General features: G+C 62.6%; 1 protein-coding gene across 2 annotated transcripts in view; it reads left to right on the top strand.

Moving 5' to 3' along the window:
* Positions 1–14,379, top strand: part of SORCS2 (sortilin related VPS10 domain containing receptor 2) — a 512,852-nt gene extending 498,473 nt beyond the window's left edge. Inside the window, exons 24-27 of one of the 2 annotated variants that reach the window (XM_087434882.1) lie at positions 2,677–2,776; positions 3,411–3,513; positions 7,835–7,938; positions 11,014–14,379. In XM_087434882.1, coding sequence (XP_087291008.1) covers positions 2,677–2,776; positions 3,411–3,513; positions 7,835–7,938; positions 11,014–11,078 — 372 coding nt within the window. In that variant the 3' untranslated portion in view covers positions 11,079–14,379. Of the gene's footprint in view, positions 1–2,676; positions 2,777–3,410; positions 3,514–7,834; positions 7,981–11,013 lie in introns of both variants that reach the window. The other variant, XM_087434881.1, reaches the window with a different exon arrangement.
* The last annotated feature ends 438 nt before the right edge of the window (positions 14,380–14,817 follow it).

The raw sequence follows: 14,817 nt of genomic DNA, 5'->3' as shown, positions 1-14,817 counted from the left end.
GCCATTCACAGCAAGCCCCAAATTTCAGTGGCTCCTCATCGCGTGAAGGCTCATTTCTCACCAATCGCGGTCCGACTTGGGCGGCTGGCCCTCCCCTACCTGTGGCCTCATGCTCTGGGACTCCCGTGGCCCCCAAGGTCTCTGTGGGAGGGTAGGGGGACGGCGGCACCGGGGCTGGACCGCCTCCCAGGGGGACACGTGCCACCTCCTCTCCCGTTTCATCGGCTGGAGCTGGTCCCACCGTCCCAACCTCCCTGCTGGGGCGCCGAGCATGCGGGTGAGCAGGGTCCAGGGACACCGGACACGGGCTTCAGGACAGAGTGAAGTCAGCCCCATCCAGTTAGCAAACGTCTTTATCACAGGACAACTTCCAAATATTAGCCCTCATGGAGGGGACAGAAGCCCTGCCACGTGACGGGCATGGGATGGGCACTCAGAGCTGAATCGGGGGCTCTTCCCGCCCTCGAGGGTGGCTGTGACCCTTTAAAGAAACAGACAACGCCTACTGCTGACGAGGGTGTGGAGGAATGGAACCCCGTGCGCTGCCCGGGGGTTGTAAAGTGTGGAGACAGTCCGGCAGTTCCTCAGAAAGTGAAGCACAGAGGTACCACGTGACTCCGCAGCTCCACCCCCAGGGGTGTGCCCAAGAGAACTGAAAACGTACGTCCTACAAAACTGGTACACAAGCGTTCATAGCAGCACCGTTCACAGCAGCCCCAACATGGAGACAGCCCAGATGCGCATCCACAGATGAATGAACAGAATGTGGTCGATCCAGACAGTGGAGTATTATTCAGCCATAAAAAGGAGTGCAGCACTGACACGCTACAACGTGGATGAACCTTGACAGCGTTATCCTAAGTGACAGAAGCCAGCACAGAAGGTCACATAGTGTATGGTTCCATTTATGTGAAATGTCTCGAAGAGGCAAATCCATAAAGACAGAAAGCAGATGAGCGGTTGCCAGGGGCTGGGGGAGGGGCAGTGGGAAGTGACTGCTGACAGGTACGGGGCTTCCTTTTGGGATGATAGAAATGTTCTGGAATTAGATGGTGGTGATGGTTGCACAACTTTGGGGATATACTAAAAACCATTGAATTGTACAATTTAAAAAAGTCAGTATCGAAAGATGAATCAGAACCTCACCTAACGTCTAGACTGGTCATGGAGACAGATGCTCAGCCGGCGGTCTGGAAAGAGTGACCCGCGCTGAGGCAGGGGTACCACACAGGCCCACAGCAGCCCCATGGGGTGGGTGGTGGTACCCCATTTTACAGACGGGGAAGCGAGGCTTGGTGAGGGCCCCCATCAGGGAGGGCGGAGAGGGCGTGGGGCCTCGTCACCCTGGCTGCAGAGCCGCACTCCTAGCCACTCCAGGCTGCCTCCATGTGGACGTGTATCTGACCCGCAGCATCTCCCAAAGGGCGTCCACGTCCACACCTGGGGTCTCCAGACCTGCCCAGCCCCAGCCCCTGCCCGTGCGGAGTCTCCAGGGTGGACAGTGGCGGGCCGAGAGCGATCACGCTCATGTGTCAGACAAGGACCTGAGAGCAGAGGGGCACCACAGCTCGGGGAGGGCCGCGGGAGCCCAGCTGCCTGCCGCCAGGGCGCGGGGGACCTCACCCCCTCGGGGCGCAGAGCACCCACCCGCCCATGGCTCCCGCCGTGGAGAGGAAATGAGCTAATGCAGGTGCAGGCGCTTAAGAGCCGAGTTGGAATGCAAGGAGGCGAGAGACAGAGGGGAACCCCGGAAAATTCCCAGCCCTGGCGACCCAGAAACATGGGGACGCGTGTGGGCGAGAGGCAGCCACGTCTCCAAGTCGGACTCCTGGGGAGACGGCTGAGGGAGTAACTGATGGACGCACAGGACGCCGGGAGGAACGAGAGCCCTACTTCGTGCCGGGCGCCCTGCCAGCACCTCATGTGTTTGTCACTGTCACACGGATCCTGAAGGAATGGAAGTGTGCCCGTGGTCCGTGGGGCTGGCCGCCCTCGGCCCGCCGTCCTCTCCAGCCCAGCCGCCCACCCCCACCCACCCCACCATCCAGCGACATCACCTCCGGGGATTGCCCTCCCCCAGGAGCAGGGTCACCTGTCCTGTCCCCATCTCCTCCTCTTCTTGGTCTTCCACCTCCGAGAAGCCCTCCCTGACCACTGCTGGGATTGGAGCCTCCTGGAGCCCCCCGTGTTTCTCCGACTTCACCACAGTCTGTGGTCTGACTAAAACAGGAGCTCTTCAAGAACAGGCCGGTCTGAGTTTTTGTTGCATTAGAGGTTACTGGTGAAAGCCGGCTGGTATGCCAGTATTCCTGCTTTTTTTTTTTTTTTTTTTACTGAGGAAGATTGGTCCTGAGCTAACATCTGTGCCCATCTTCTTCTACTTTGTATGTGGGATGCTGCCTCAGCATGGCTTCATAAGCGATGCATAGGTCCAAGCCCGGGATCTGAACCTGCGAACCCCGGGGTGCCGAAGCAGAGCACCCGAACTTAACCACCATGCCACCAGGCTGGCCCCTAGTATTCCCATTTTACAGACTTGGAGACTGAAGCTCAGAGAGGCTGAGTGGCCCTCCCACACCCCATGGCGCCGGAGGGTCAGAGCGGCCCTCTGCCCGCTCTCCCGCCCCTCTGGTGGGTACCGGCAGACCCCTCCTCACTGTCCCCCTGTGCTTTCAGAGACTCACGGCCATCCGGCAGGTGCTGAGTGCACAGAAGATCAGCTTCCTCCTGCGGGGCGGGGTCCGCGTCCTGGTGGCCGTGAGGGACACAGACACAGGTGAGAGGCCAGGAGCCTCCTGGGCCTGGCCTGGGCCCCCCTGCGGGGAGCAGTGGGCATGTGTCCAGGCCCCTGAGAACAGGGGGTGGGGGCGAGGGGCCCTGCACCTGCCGCCCACTCCCCCTGACTGAGAGGTCGCCTTGGCCCCTCCGAGTCAAGGGCCTCGCTCTCGTCTCCAGAGATGCCACACGGGGCTCTGACTGTAGTTTACGTGGACATTTGGGGTCTCAGATGACCTCCGCCCCCGGCCCACCGTGGGACTGTCCTCTCTGGGGCAGAATCCGTGCAGAAGCTGAAGACCTTCTCTCATCCCTGTAAAGACACGCCCACGGGGAGACGGGGTTCACCCCAGGGCAGCGTGAACATGGACAGGGGTTCTGTCCACTCTCCGGAAGGAAGGACCTGGGCAGCCTTTACACAGCGGGAGGCCCGGGGCCCAGGGGGCGGGGTCCCTCCGAGGTCCAGAGCGTGAGCTCCTTGTCCTGCCCGCCCCTCTCAGCCGCACCGGAGAGGCTGCCAGGCAGGATGACCCACCTTCCCCTGCAGGGAGGCCAGACGCGCCCAGGCCCCGCTGGGGACAGGCTGGGGACAGGCGTGCCCCACGCTGACCGCTGACGGGCTGCTTTGCTTGCAGATTCTCAGAGGCTGGGAGGAGGCGGCGGCTACTGGGCGGTGGCGGTCCTCTTTGTCATCGGACTCTTTGCGGTGGGAGCCTTCATCCTCTACAAGTTCAAAAGGCAAGGCCGCCTCCCTCCCTCCCTCCGCAGGCAGGCCGGGCTGATGGCGGGGCTGTGGGCTGAGACCTAAGGGCGGGGCCTGGGCAGGTTGTGAGTTTGCGCCTGCGATGGGCTGCAGGGGGAGGGTGCTCGTCTAGACCCACTCCCCGGTTCTGAACCCCCTCGGTCTCGGAGGGAGACAGCTCACAACCCAAGGAGCATCTTCCACCCCATCCTTCTCTCTGCTCACCCACCCTCAGAGGAAGGCCTCTGCCCATTTTACGGAAGAGGATACCAGGCTCAGAGAGGTTAGGTAACGTGCCCAAGGCTGCACAGCTGGGAATCGAGGAGCGGGGAGCTGCCCAGGCCTGTCCCTCTGTCCCATGCTTCCTGCAGCTCTCGTCTGTCCCTTCCCTCGGCAAGTGTGACTGAGAGCCCGGCGTGCGGGGACTCCGCTGGGAGAGGGCTCCAGGGTCCAGAGGAGGAGGGACTGGGCGGGGATATTCGCGGAGGGCGTGGGCAGGGGCCTTCTGCTGAGGCTGGTGGGTCTGGAGTCTGCACCCAGCTGGACTCTGGACCTGGGAACCAGCAAAATCACCAAGAGGTGTCAGCAGACGTGTTTCCTGCAAAACGGAGCTTTGAGATTTGACCCCATGTTTCTCCCCATCTTGCTGGTTCAGCTCCAGTGGCCTCAGGGTCTCCCTGGTCAGAGTCGCCCTTGGGGACAGTCCAAAGATACAGCTCACCCTTTCCTTTGTGCCCGTCTGATGCCAAGGGTCCGTCGTCCAGCCCCACCCTTGCCCAGGCCCTGGACCCACCTGACGCCTCTCCAGACCCCTCCCCACCGTCCTTTACGCACCTTTGGTCTTTAAGTGGTAGTGATGTACACACCCTTCCTCCTCCGTGTGGGACACTGGTCCAGGTGCTGGGGACACAGCGCTGGCCGAGGCAGATGTGGTTCCTGCCCTCAGGGAGCTGTGTTCTGGCTGGGAACATGTCCAGCAGCTTGTCACCTGCCTTGTGATTCTGTTCCAACTGAAGGGCCTGCCTGCAGTGCTCTGAGAGTGTGTAACAGGGACCTGAGCTGGTCTGGAGAGTCTGGGAGGACTTCCCAGAGGAGTTGATTTCTGAGTGGGGATCCTGAAGGATGAGTAGGAGTTTGCTGAGCAGTGAGGCTGGAGCAGGGCCCAGGCTGTGGCCTCTCTTGATTTCAAAACTTGTAGAGGCACTGGCTTCTGGACAGGTCCGCCTGGGTGTCCCACAGGCACCTCAAATTCAAATCAAACTCAGCCTCCTCGCTCCCAAAAGCCCCTCCTGGGTGAAGGACCAGCCCTCTGCCAGGCGTCCAGGCCAAGAATGCCACCTCCTTCCCATCTGCCCTCTCCCCTCAGCCGGGAACATCGCCTGATCCCCACAGCCCCCTGGAAGTGGGATTCGTCACAGCCAGGAAGTGGCATCGGGGCCCAGGATTTCTGGTACTAAAGCCAGGTCCCCTCCCTGCCCTGAACTCAGAGCAGGTTCAAGTCAGTGTGGACAGAACCCCAGGGGCGGTCACCCCGGTGCTTGCTCTGGGCCGGGGATTGACTAGGCCTGGGCAGAGGCGTCCCCCTCGCTGGCCGAGGCCCCCCGGGCCCCCTGAGCAGCCGTGTGCTCAGATGGATGACAGGTGCCTTGACCTTCCGGAGACGGGGTCACGCTCCCTCTGCCCCACGGCATTTCTGGATCGCCTTCCACGGCCGGGCTGGGTTTCTTCTGTCTGCTGGAGGGCTGCTGACGCCCTTATTCTGGGGGGCAGGGTGTCCATTTGAAGAGCCTGTTCTCAGCCCCAAGGCTCTGCCACCTCCTCCCGCCCCTGACGTGCCTGGTGCCAGCCCTGGGGCTGCACAGCCACACGGTGTCCGGCTGACCCCCCACACGGGACAAAGGAGGCGCCAGGAGCGGGGACCGCATTTACCCGGAAACACAGGCCCGCCCCCGCCCCCAGGGAGGGGCTTCCCGGCTCCCCGTCCCCTCGCTCTCTCCTCATGCTGTTCAAAGTGCTGCCTATTCAGTTCCCTCAAAAAAAGCCGTGGAGGTGTGGCCGTGCCAGGTGGAAGCCGACCTCAGGGCCTTGGCTTCCTCCCCTGTGGAATGGGCATGCCGTTCCCCTGGGGGTGCTGGGAGCCAGGGTCCTGTCAGCCCCTCTCTCAGCCGTCAGGTGTCAGGGGAGCCCGGGGTCCCGGGTGTTTGCAGAGATTAAACGAAAAAGGAGAGGCTTCCAGCCGTCTCCACCGCCTCTGCGTCTCTGCCCTCCGCGCCCTTCACCCTGAGCGCACGGCCGTGGCCGAGCTGTGGGAGGCCCAGCACGCGGCAGGGGCCGTCAGCCTCAAAGGCTGGCCGTGGACCTGCCCTGCCCCTGACCAGCTCTGGCTCGGGCCAGTCGCTGCTCCCCCCTGAGACTCAGTTTCCTCATCTGTCAAAAGTGGGGGATGGGCAAAGGGATGAAGAAGGAGGGGGACGAGGGGGAGGAGGGGAGGAGGAAGAAGAATAGGGAGGAAGAAGGATAGGGAGGAAGAGGGAGGAGGGGAGGAAGAGGAAGGGGGGAGGAGGACGAGGAGGGGGAGGAGGAGGAGGACGAGGAGGGGGAGGAGGAAGATTGGGAGGAGGGAGAGGGGGAGGAGGAGGACCGCCCGCTCCTGCAGGCAGTCTCCTTTGCCCCTGTCCCTCGTTACCCCGATGCGTTTACTTGAGACCTTCTGAAAACAGCCCAGCGTGGACCTGGCTCTCACAGGGCACCGGCTGCGAGTGTCTTGAGAGGCAGAACGAGAGAACGGGTTAGACGCCTCTCTGAGTCAGAGCCGTGCTGGAGGCCAGTGGCTGGGCTCTCCTGCCCCTTCCTCTTTCCCCCTGGACCTCGGGTTTGGGCGCAAATGCTCACTGAGGCTTTCTCCAAGCACTGGAGAAACGCGATGGCGGTGGGAATTGCCTGGGGAGCAGAAGGCAGGCTTGGCCGGTTCAGCCTGGGAAAGGATGGAATTTGGGTCTCTTTAAATTACATCCTTCAGCCCCCCTGAGGGACAGATTGCGGTTTCCACAAAGCTCTCCGGATTTACCGCACACGGTGGAAAGGGTCCAGCAGGAGCGTGCCAGCCTGGTACCCAGAGGAGGGGAAGGGAGGAGGAGGAGGGGAGGACCTGGAGTGAGGCCCAGAAGGTGCCCCAAAGAGAGGCGAGGGTGTAGGTGGCCGGCCGGTGCCTGGCACACGAAGGGCTTCTTACTGAATCAATCATGCCTTTGGTGGGGAGGGGTTGCCATGGAAACAGTGGAGCACAGTTACAGGGTCCAGTGTGTTCCCCAGAGTGGGTCCCCCCGGGAGGAGAGCAGACTTGAGCCAGGCAGCAGAGAGATGCTCGTCCACCCATAGCCGTCCAAGGTTAAGCCCGCAGCGGCCTGTGGGAGCCAGGGAGACGGGCTCCATTCCCAGCCGGTGTCTCAGTCAGTGTGGGCTGGGCTCAGCTGCCGTGACAAACAGCCCCAACGTCTCAGGCTCACAGCCACCAAGGTTTATTTCCCTTTGTCTCTACGAGTCCACCCAGGGCTGGCGGGGGGCTGGGCCCTGGTCACTCAGGCCTAGACCGGAGCAGGGCCATCTGTTCTAGAGGGATTCGAGTCAGCGTTCAAGTGTTCCAGCCTGCAAGGGACGCATGCCACCTTGGGTCACCCTCAGTGCACAGAGCTAGTCCCAGCCCACCATCTGAAGGCTCCCGAGAGCTGGCAGGGTGGGCTCGGCAGCACCCGAGGTAGCCTGCCCCCCTGCTGAGTCCCAGTCCCTCAGCTGTGAGATGGGACCGCGGGCGCTTTCGAGATGGAGCCGGCCCGATCCCAGCTGGGGTGGAGGCAGCCGTGCCCGCACTCTCCTCTCCCTCCGCCGCTGGAGGGGATGGGGAAGCCAGGATGGCTCAGCTAGGAGCCGGGGTGGGGCCCAGCAAGCCCGTCTCAGAGCTGGGTTGGGCTGTGTGTGGTGTGGGAATGCATGCCCACCAACCCAGTCAGAGCCCAGGACGCTGCTGTCCCCGAGAAGCTGGGCGACAGGGAAATGAGAGGAAAACACCCTCTCCCTGCAGCGTGTCCTTGATCCGTTACAATCTGCACCCCGCGTGCTGGGGCAGAGGGAAAGTCGGAGCCACGGGGGCTCACCGGAGGGAGGGCTTCCTGGAGGAGGTGGCTTGGAGCAGACATGGGGCAGGAGATGAGACCCAGGAGCGATGAGTGCACCACACGTTGGGGTGGTCTGGGGCCCAGCTGGGGACTTCTAGGGGTGGGCGGCCTGGGCAGCGCCCTGAGCCCCCGCCTCTGCCTGCAGGAAACGCCCCGGCAGGACGGTGTACGCCCAGATGCACAATGAGAAGGAGCAGGAAATGACGAGCCCCGTGAGCCACAGCCAGGGCGTCCAGAGCGCCATCCAGGGTGAGGAGTTTATAGATGATGGTCTGGACGCGCAGACTCTAGGTAACGCCCGCCCCGGAAACCCACCCCCCCGCCCTCCCGTGGGCCCCCACCTGGCCGCCTCTGGCCAGCAAAGCACACAGGACCCAGGGCCGGGCAGGCGTGGAGGTCTGTCCCTCCCTCCGACCTAGGTGATGGCAGGAGCCCCCTGGGCCTGCCTGTGCAGATTAGTCAGGACCTGTGGATGCCCAGGCGTCACGCCCTGCAGCCCCTGAAGGCCCCGTCCGGCCCCCTGGGAGGGCAGGAGAGGACAGAGAGCAGGCTGGTTTCCCCGGGGAAGCTGCCTCTGTTCTTGGGATGTTGGGGGCCGCTCCCCACAGCACCCTCTCAATGCCCAGCCCTCCTGCTCCTTGGAAATGACGATTCCGTGAGCGCCGTGCAAGTGTACGTAACCGCCTGTGCACGGCACTTTACAGTTTACAAAGCGTTCTTTGACGGGAGCTCACTGACTCCCTCCCAAGTGCCCAGCGGGAGAGTCCCAGTCCCCGCGGCTGCGCAGCAAACCCCCACTCAGCGCGTCACATGGCAGTCGATGGCCGTTTTCTCCCGCGGCTCCGGGGCTGACCGGGCCCAGCCCGGCCGTGCTCTCAGGGTCCCTCGGCCGGAGCCGAGTCGTCTCGCAGCCTCCTCACCCGCGGGTCTGGCAGTTCACGCGGGCGGGCAGCCAAGCCCTCCGCTGGGGCTGCCGGCCCGCAGCCCGCCCTCCCGCGCGCCCGCGGCCTCTCTGTGTGGCCTGGGCCTCCTCACCGCCTGGCGGCCGAGTCCCCAGAGCGACCAGGGAGGGGCAGCTGCACCACTTTCCACCACAGTGACGCACGGTCCCTTCGAGTGGTTCCTCGAGGAACCACCGGGTCTGTCCCTCCTCAGCCGCGGGGGCACGGACTCCGCCCCGCGGTGGGGGAGGGCCGGGCCTCACTGGACGAGCAGCACGATAGGACCCAGCACGGTGCACGACGCAGACCCTCCTCTCCGCAAGGGGGGAGACTGAGGCTCCAGGAGCTCTGAGCCCTGCCGAGGGTCGAGGGTCGGGGCCTGTGCTGATGGGCCGCCGTCCTGCTCGGCCGCGTTTGGGGAGCTCCTGCCGGGAGCACGGCTGTGCTGAGCACTCGCGGGTCCTCTCCCTCCCGCAGCCGCGGGAGGCCGGCTGCTCCTCAGAGCTGAGGACGGGGCGCAGAGATGAGCCTCCCTGGGTCACAGCTGACCCACGCCCTCCCCCCCGAGCGGTTCCCATCTGTACTTCGGTTCCTGCTGACCGGCCTGGCCTCTCCAGACGAGCAGCCCTTGCAGAGGGTGGCACGGGGAAGCGCCATGAGCGGGTCATTATCATCTCGGCTGTTGATATCCTTGTTGTGACAGTTCTCTCACACCCGTATCTGATTGTCCTCAGAACTAGGAGAGGTAGAAATCGCTGTCCTCACTTTTTAAGGGACTGAAAGTGAGGCTCAGAGAGGTGAAGTCACTCTCCCGTGCGGCACAGCACAGCCGACCAGTGGCTGACCTTGAATCCAAATCCAGGTGGCTCCTTGTCCCCCTCCCTCCCTCCAGCTCCCCTTGGCAGGAGTCCCTGACTGTTTGCACACTGGGCCCCATCTCTCCCACACCCTCCAGCCAGATGCGTTTGCACGGCCAGATGCGTCTGCAGCCTCCGGGGACATAATAATAACCACTTTAACTTCCTGAGCGCTTGCCCTGTGCCGGGCTCAGTGCTTCCCGGACATAATCTGACTGACTCCCCGTGAGGCAGGCACTGGTGATGTGTCCATTTGACGGATGACAAAGCTGAGGTTCAGAGTGGTCACTCAAGCTCCCCAAGTCACTTAGCTGATAAGAGGTGGACCTGGATTCCAGCCCAACTCTGTGGCTCCAGAGCCTGTGGGCTGGCACCGCTGCAGCCCCCCAGCTTGGGGCGAGCATCCTGTGTACCCCAAAGGCCCCCTCCGCCAGGTCTCTCCCCCACCCAGGGCAGGGCTGGTTAGAGGGCATCAGGACTTGGGGCTCCACACTGCCTCCCATGCAGCCTGGCCCCTACCTCCATGCAGGTGGCATCGCACCTCCAGTGACAGAGGTGGCTGCAGAGGCTCTGAGCAGACCCAGGGCTTCCCAAGCTTGGACGGAGGGCTTGGGTGTCCCGGGGAGACCAGAGCTCGCTCCCCTGCCTCTGGCAGCTCTCTGCTGTCAAGCCCCTGAAGAACAACCACAGCGTAATAATAATAATAATAGCTTCTTTTAGTCGAGCGCTTAGGATGCTCCAGGCTCTGCCTGAATGCTTCAGGTGTTTTTCCTTATGGTCCCCACTACGGTCCTTTCTGGGAGGCACTGTTATCATCCCCATGTTACAGATGACAAAACCGAGGCCACAGGGTGACCAACCTTGATGACGGTCTCACCCAGCAAGTCGGGCTCATGCCCCTGCACCAACTGCAGCCTGGCTGGGGCCTCCGAGCTCCCGGACCTTTCTCCCTGTGCCCGTGAGGTGGGGGTGGGGCTCACAGGAGCAGCTCCAGGTCCGGCCCGCCCCCCCCCCCGGGGTGCGCCTCTGTCCCCCGGCCTCATAACGCAACCCCCCAGGACTGCCGACTGACCCCTGCGTTTCTGACCATCCCTGTGTGCCTTCTCTCTCCTGCCGCCCCGGGGCCTCGCCGCCGCACCCTGCAGTGCCCACTGCCGGGAGGGGGCGGAGCCCCTCCTGCATCCCCCTGCTGCCGATGCCGATGCCGGGGTCGGCCCTGTTGCAGGTCAGTGGGGGCAGCCGGGGACGGCGGGCCTTGGCCTCACCTCCAGAGGCCCTCTGGGGTCCACTGCTCGTGCAGCCACCGGGAACACCCACTCTGTCACCCACCCAGGAAGCGTAGGACCCCACGGCCTCGACACCGCGTTCGGGCACGACCCACACGGCCTCAGGAAGCACGGGTTGCCCACTGCACGTTGGCTCCGTGGTATCAGCTGAGGCCACCGCTGTGTCCCGCACGGCCCTCGTCTCTCTGCCCCGTGCAGCAGCGGGCGTGAGCTCACAGGCGGGCGTCTCTCTGTTCCCAGGGAATCGCTCTGGCGTGGTCCTGAGCATCAACTCCCGGGAGATGCCCAGCTACCTGGTGAGCTGATGCCAACGGAGGCCCGCGCCCAGAACACTCTCCTGTCCGTCGTTTCCCCCCCGCGGAGGGCACAGAACCACAAACGCAGCCGGCACGGTGCTGGGATGGGCATCCCCCTGGGACCTGCGGAAAAGCCGCCTTCTCCAGCCATCCCCACGCAAGGGACAGAGGCCCCTCCCTCTGTTCGGCGCCAGCCCGCCCAGCTCTCAGGACACGCAGGGGCCTGCCGGCTCCCGCCCTCCCTGAACACCAGGTCCACCGCGCCTCCCACCGCCCCCACTGGACTCTGGGCACGTCTCTGCCCCTGGACCCCACACGGCTATGCGGCTGCTCCAACCTGCCCGCCAGCTCGAGGCCTGACTTCTCAAGGCCGAGGCTGGTCGCCCCGGAGCCGGGGAGGTGAGCCTGCCCGGGCTGCCCGAGCTCCCAGCGCTGCAGACACGCTCCTTCACTCTGCGCAGGGACACTGGGGGCCTTCCTGACGTGCTTTCTTCTCCATTCCCCCCACCCGGGAAGGTAGCTCCCGCCTGCATGGCCGTCCCTCTGCGGGGGGTCCACTCCCTCCAGCATCTGGAAAGCCTGCGACCCAGGCCCTGCCCCTGTCCAGGCACTCCGGCACCACCCTCCGTGCCTCCCACCGTCCCTCCTCTTTCTGAAGTGCAGATCATGTAAATACCTCTCTAGGTAGCTGTTTGCATTTGGGGGGTTTTGTTCAACTTTCTATTTTTATGGTCAGGCGTTAGCCATCTGGGTTGCCTTGTCAGAGCCCCATTCTTGGGAACCCGTTTTCCAGAATGTCCAGGCTGCTCCTCTGCCTCTCCTGGCACCGTTCCCTCCCTGGGGCCCAGAGGGGCGAAGGCTCCTCCCGGCTTTCCCCCTGGGGGATCCATGGTGGCCCAGGGGTCCAGTGCCTGCACTTCCACAGCCAGCCAGCAGGGGGCGCCCTCCCGCAGGCTTTCCCAGCACCGTGGTGGGAACGGCCTCGAGATGCACCAAGTGCTCTCGCTTCCTTATAGCTTAAGGGACCCGTGTAGAAACCCAGGAACCAGGAGAGGTTTAGGACGGCCGAGCCAGAAGGGCCATCCAGGAGTGCGCCCCTCATTTTCAAGATGGAGAAACTGAAGCCCAGAGAGGGTGACTTTCCCAAGGTCACACAGCAAGACAGTAGCAGAGCTGTCCCCGTGCAGTGCGATCCACGCAGTCACAGGTGCCCAGAACCAGGGGCGCTAGCCGAAGTCAACACACATGACTATATGGGGGTGTTTCCCGTTTTGCCTTGAAACCCGAAGTCAGTATACCCCCCACTCCCTCTCCTCCTTCCCTTCCTCTTCTCCCTCCTCCTCCTCCCCCCTCCCTTTTCACTCTTTCCCGTCCCCCTCCTCTCAGGCAGGGCTCTCAGGGTCCCAGGGCGTTTCCCTTCGAGGCGAGGAACACAGAGCCCAGGCCAGGACCTGGCTGAGCGGTGATGAGTCCAGGATTAAGCCCAGGAGCATTAGGAAAAGAACCGGGGCCTGTGGGAGGGGGTGGCCCGGGATGGATCCTCACACCCAGAACAGCTCCCAGCACACAGGAGGCCCTCAGTGTTTGTGGAACAGATGAACCCAGCGCCACTGGGGAGTCCCTCGCCCTCGTGTCACAAATGGGGACTCTGAGACCACAGGGAGGAAGAGGTCACCACGGGTCACGTGGCCAGGCGGTGGAGGCGTCCCTCTCCCCACCCAGCCTGCCCATCGGCTAGGGCTCCTGGGCCACCCCCTCAGAGGCCACCCTGCAAGTTGTCCCCAAGACCCTCCTTGGGGAAGGGCTGGACCGGGGACCCAGGACGAGGAGCTGGCGAGGTCGGTGTGGGAAGAGGCTGGGATTCTCGGGACCTTTGTCCCCCCAGCCTGCTTGTAGTCCCAAAGACACCTTAGGGACCCCTCGTCCTGCCATCCCCCCACAGGGTCAACACCATCCAGGTCTAGGGTCGGGTCAGCATGGAGTCCCTGGACACTGCCCCAGCTCACCAGTGCCCGCGGATGTCCATCCTTCCCATCCGCAGCCACTCAACTTCCTCCTCTCCGCTGTTTGGGGAGCGTTTTTTCCCCTTAGTTATTTGTGTTTTTCTTGTATTTTATGTTACTATTTTTATTCAGAGTATTTTGGGTGTGTGGGCCCAAGAACCTGGGAATAAGGCAGCATCTGATATAACCGTATGCTTTCCATCCCCATAACCGTATAGATGGGCACGTGGGTCTGCGGACTGTCTGGTTCTCTGTGTTTGATGGACAGGTACGTACAGGCGCCTGGCCCGAGATGCGGCCTGCTCTGGGCAGCCAGCGTTCCATGCAGCCAGACTGCACCCGTACTTGGTATATGCACTTAACAAGATGCGATAAATTGTTTCTTATTTTTCCTTTTTAAAAATCAATAAATCATTTGTGATGCTTTTAACAAAGATTAAATGAATATGATCAGCTTTTGCCTTATTATGAAGCTGTTTTTCAACATTTACCTAAATAAACACACACACACAGGCCCCGAGAACTGTGGTCCGGAGGCAGCGTGGCCAGGGCCCCTGGGAGGAGCAGGAGCGGTTCCTCACCCGGGGGAGCACGCGTGACCTCAGCCTTCTCCGGCCCTCGGACCCCGCCACCTGCAAGGCTGTAAGGTCACCCCATCTGCTCTCCAAGTCCTCACACAGCCTTTGGCCACTTCCTCCTCTCAAGGCCACAGAAGAGCCCTGAAGCCTCAGCCCAGTTGCCAGATGAGGAGCAGAGGCCGGAGGGCGAAGGCCTGGAAGTGCGCGGCCCGACACAGCACGGCCCCGACGCCGCCTCTTCGTCTCGAAGTGCCATCTGGCGTGGTCTTTGAGTTGACAGCAGGAGGCCGCACGCGTGGTCCCGGTCGACTCTTTGGCCTCAGAACATGCACGTACTCGCTGTGCTGGCCGGCTGTCCTGACCACCTCCCGACCAGTCTCTGAAGTTCCAGCTGTGCCATCGTGTCGAGAAGGCTCTTGTTTGCTCCCACTCTGCTCCTCCTGGTTACGGCCGGAGACAGAAACGTGCGAGCACAGACTCACAGACACGTGGGCGTTTGCCGAGTGGCTCCCAGCCCGCTTCCGGGGTGAAGTGAGGTTGGGACTGCATCTCAGACAGCTCGAGGAGGACAAGGGTGGCGAGGAGCCGACAGCGCCAGCCCTGACGTCGCCCACGGGAAGCTGTCTCCCTTGCACGCAAAAATATTTACAGTGTCTTAATAAAAAAGCGAGGGCATTCTTTTCTTAATAAAAAAGTAAGGAGCGGTGATGGTTCTGTTTCTGGCATCACACGGTCTCAGAAGGACTGTCACACAGCAGTGCAGGGTGGCTCTTGGGGAACCTCCAGGCCTGATGGCTGACCTGCGTCGGCCATCGTCCTTGGGTGGGAATAAAGCAAACATGTCTAGGAGGTGGAGATACAATCAGTGTCCTTGTGCACGGCTACTCACACACACACACTCACACAGACACACCCAGTCACACGCCTCCTCTGCCATCATACATCCATGTGGAGTTCAACCTCGGCGTCCTCAAAAACCTCCCCCCAGACCTCACGCTTTTTGCACTGGTGCCGGGCCCTAGACTTGGCGCTGGGCTGGAGCAGTGAGTGAACGAGACAGAGCCGCTGGACCTTGAAGGAGACCCCAGGCTGGACCACAGGATTCAGCAGGGAGGCGAGGGCGGGGAGCGTCCAGTGGCCCCGACCCGGGCTTTCCTGGAGGCTGGG

Source organism: Ceratotherium simum, chromosome 8, assembly GCF_057802395.1.
Source record: "Ceratotherium simum simum isolate JZ-2026a chromosome 8, ASM5780239v1, whole genome shotgun sequence".
Lineage (NCBI taxonomy): Eukaryota > Metazoa > Chordata > Mammalia > Perissodactyla > Rhinocerotidae > Ceratotherium > Ceratotherium simum.
The sequence above is the reverse complement of the archived record's forward strand: the minus strand, read 5'-3'. Positions and strand labels throughout refer to the sequence as shown.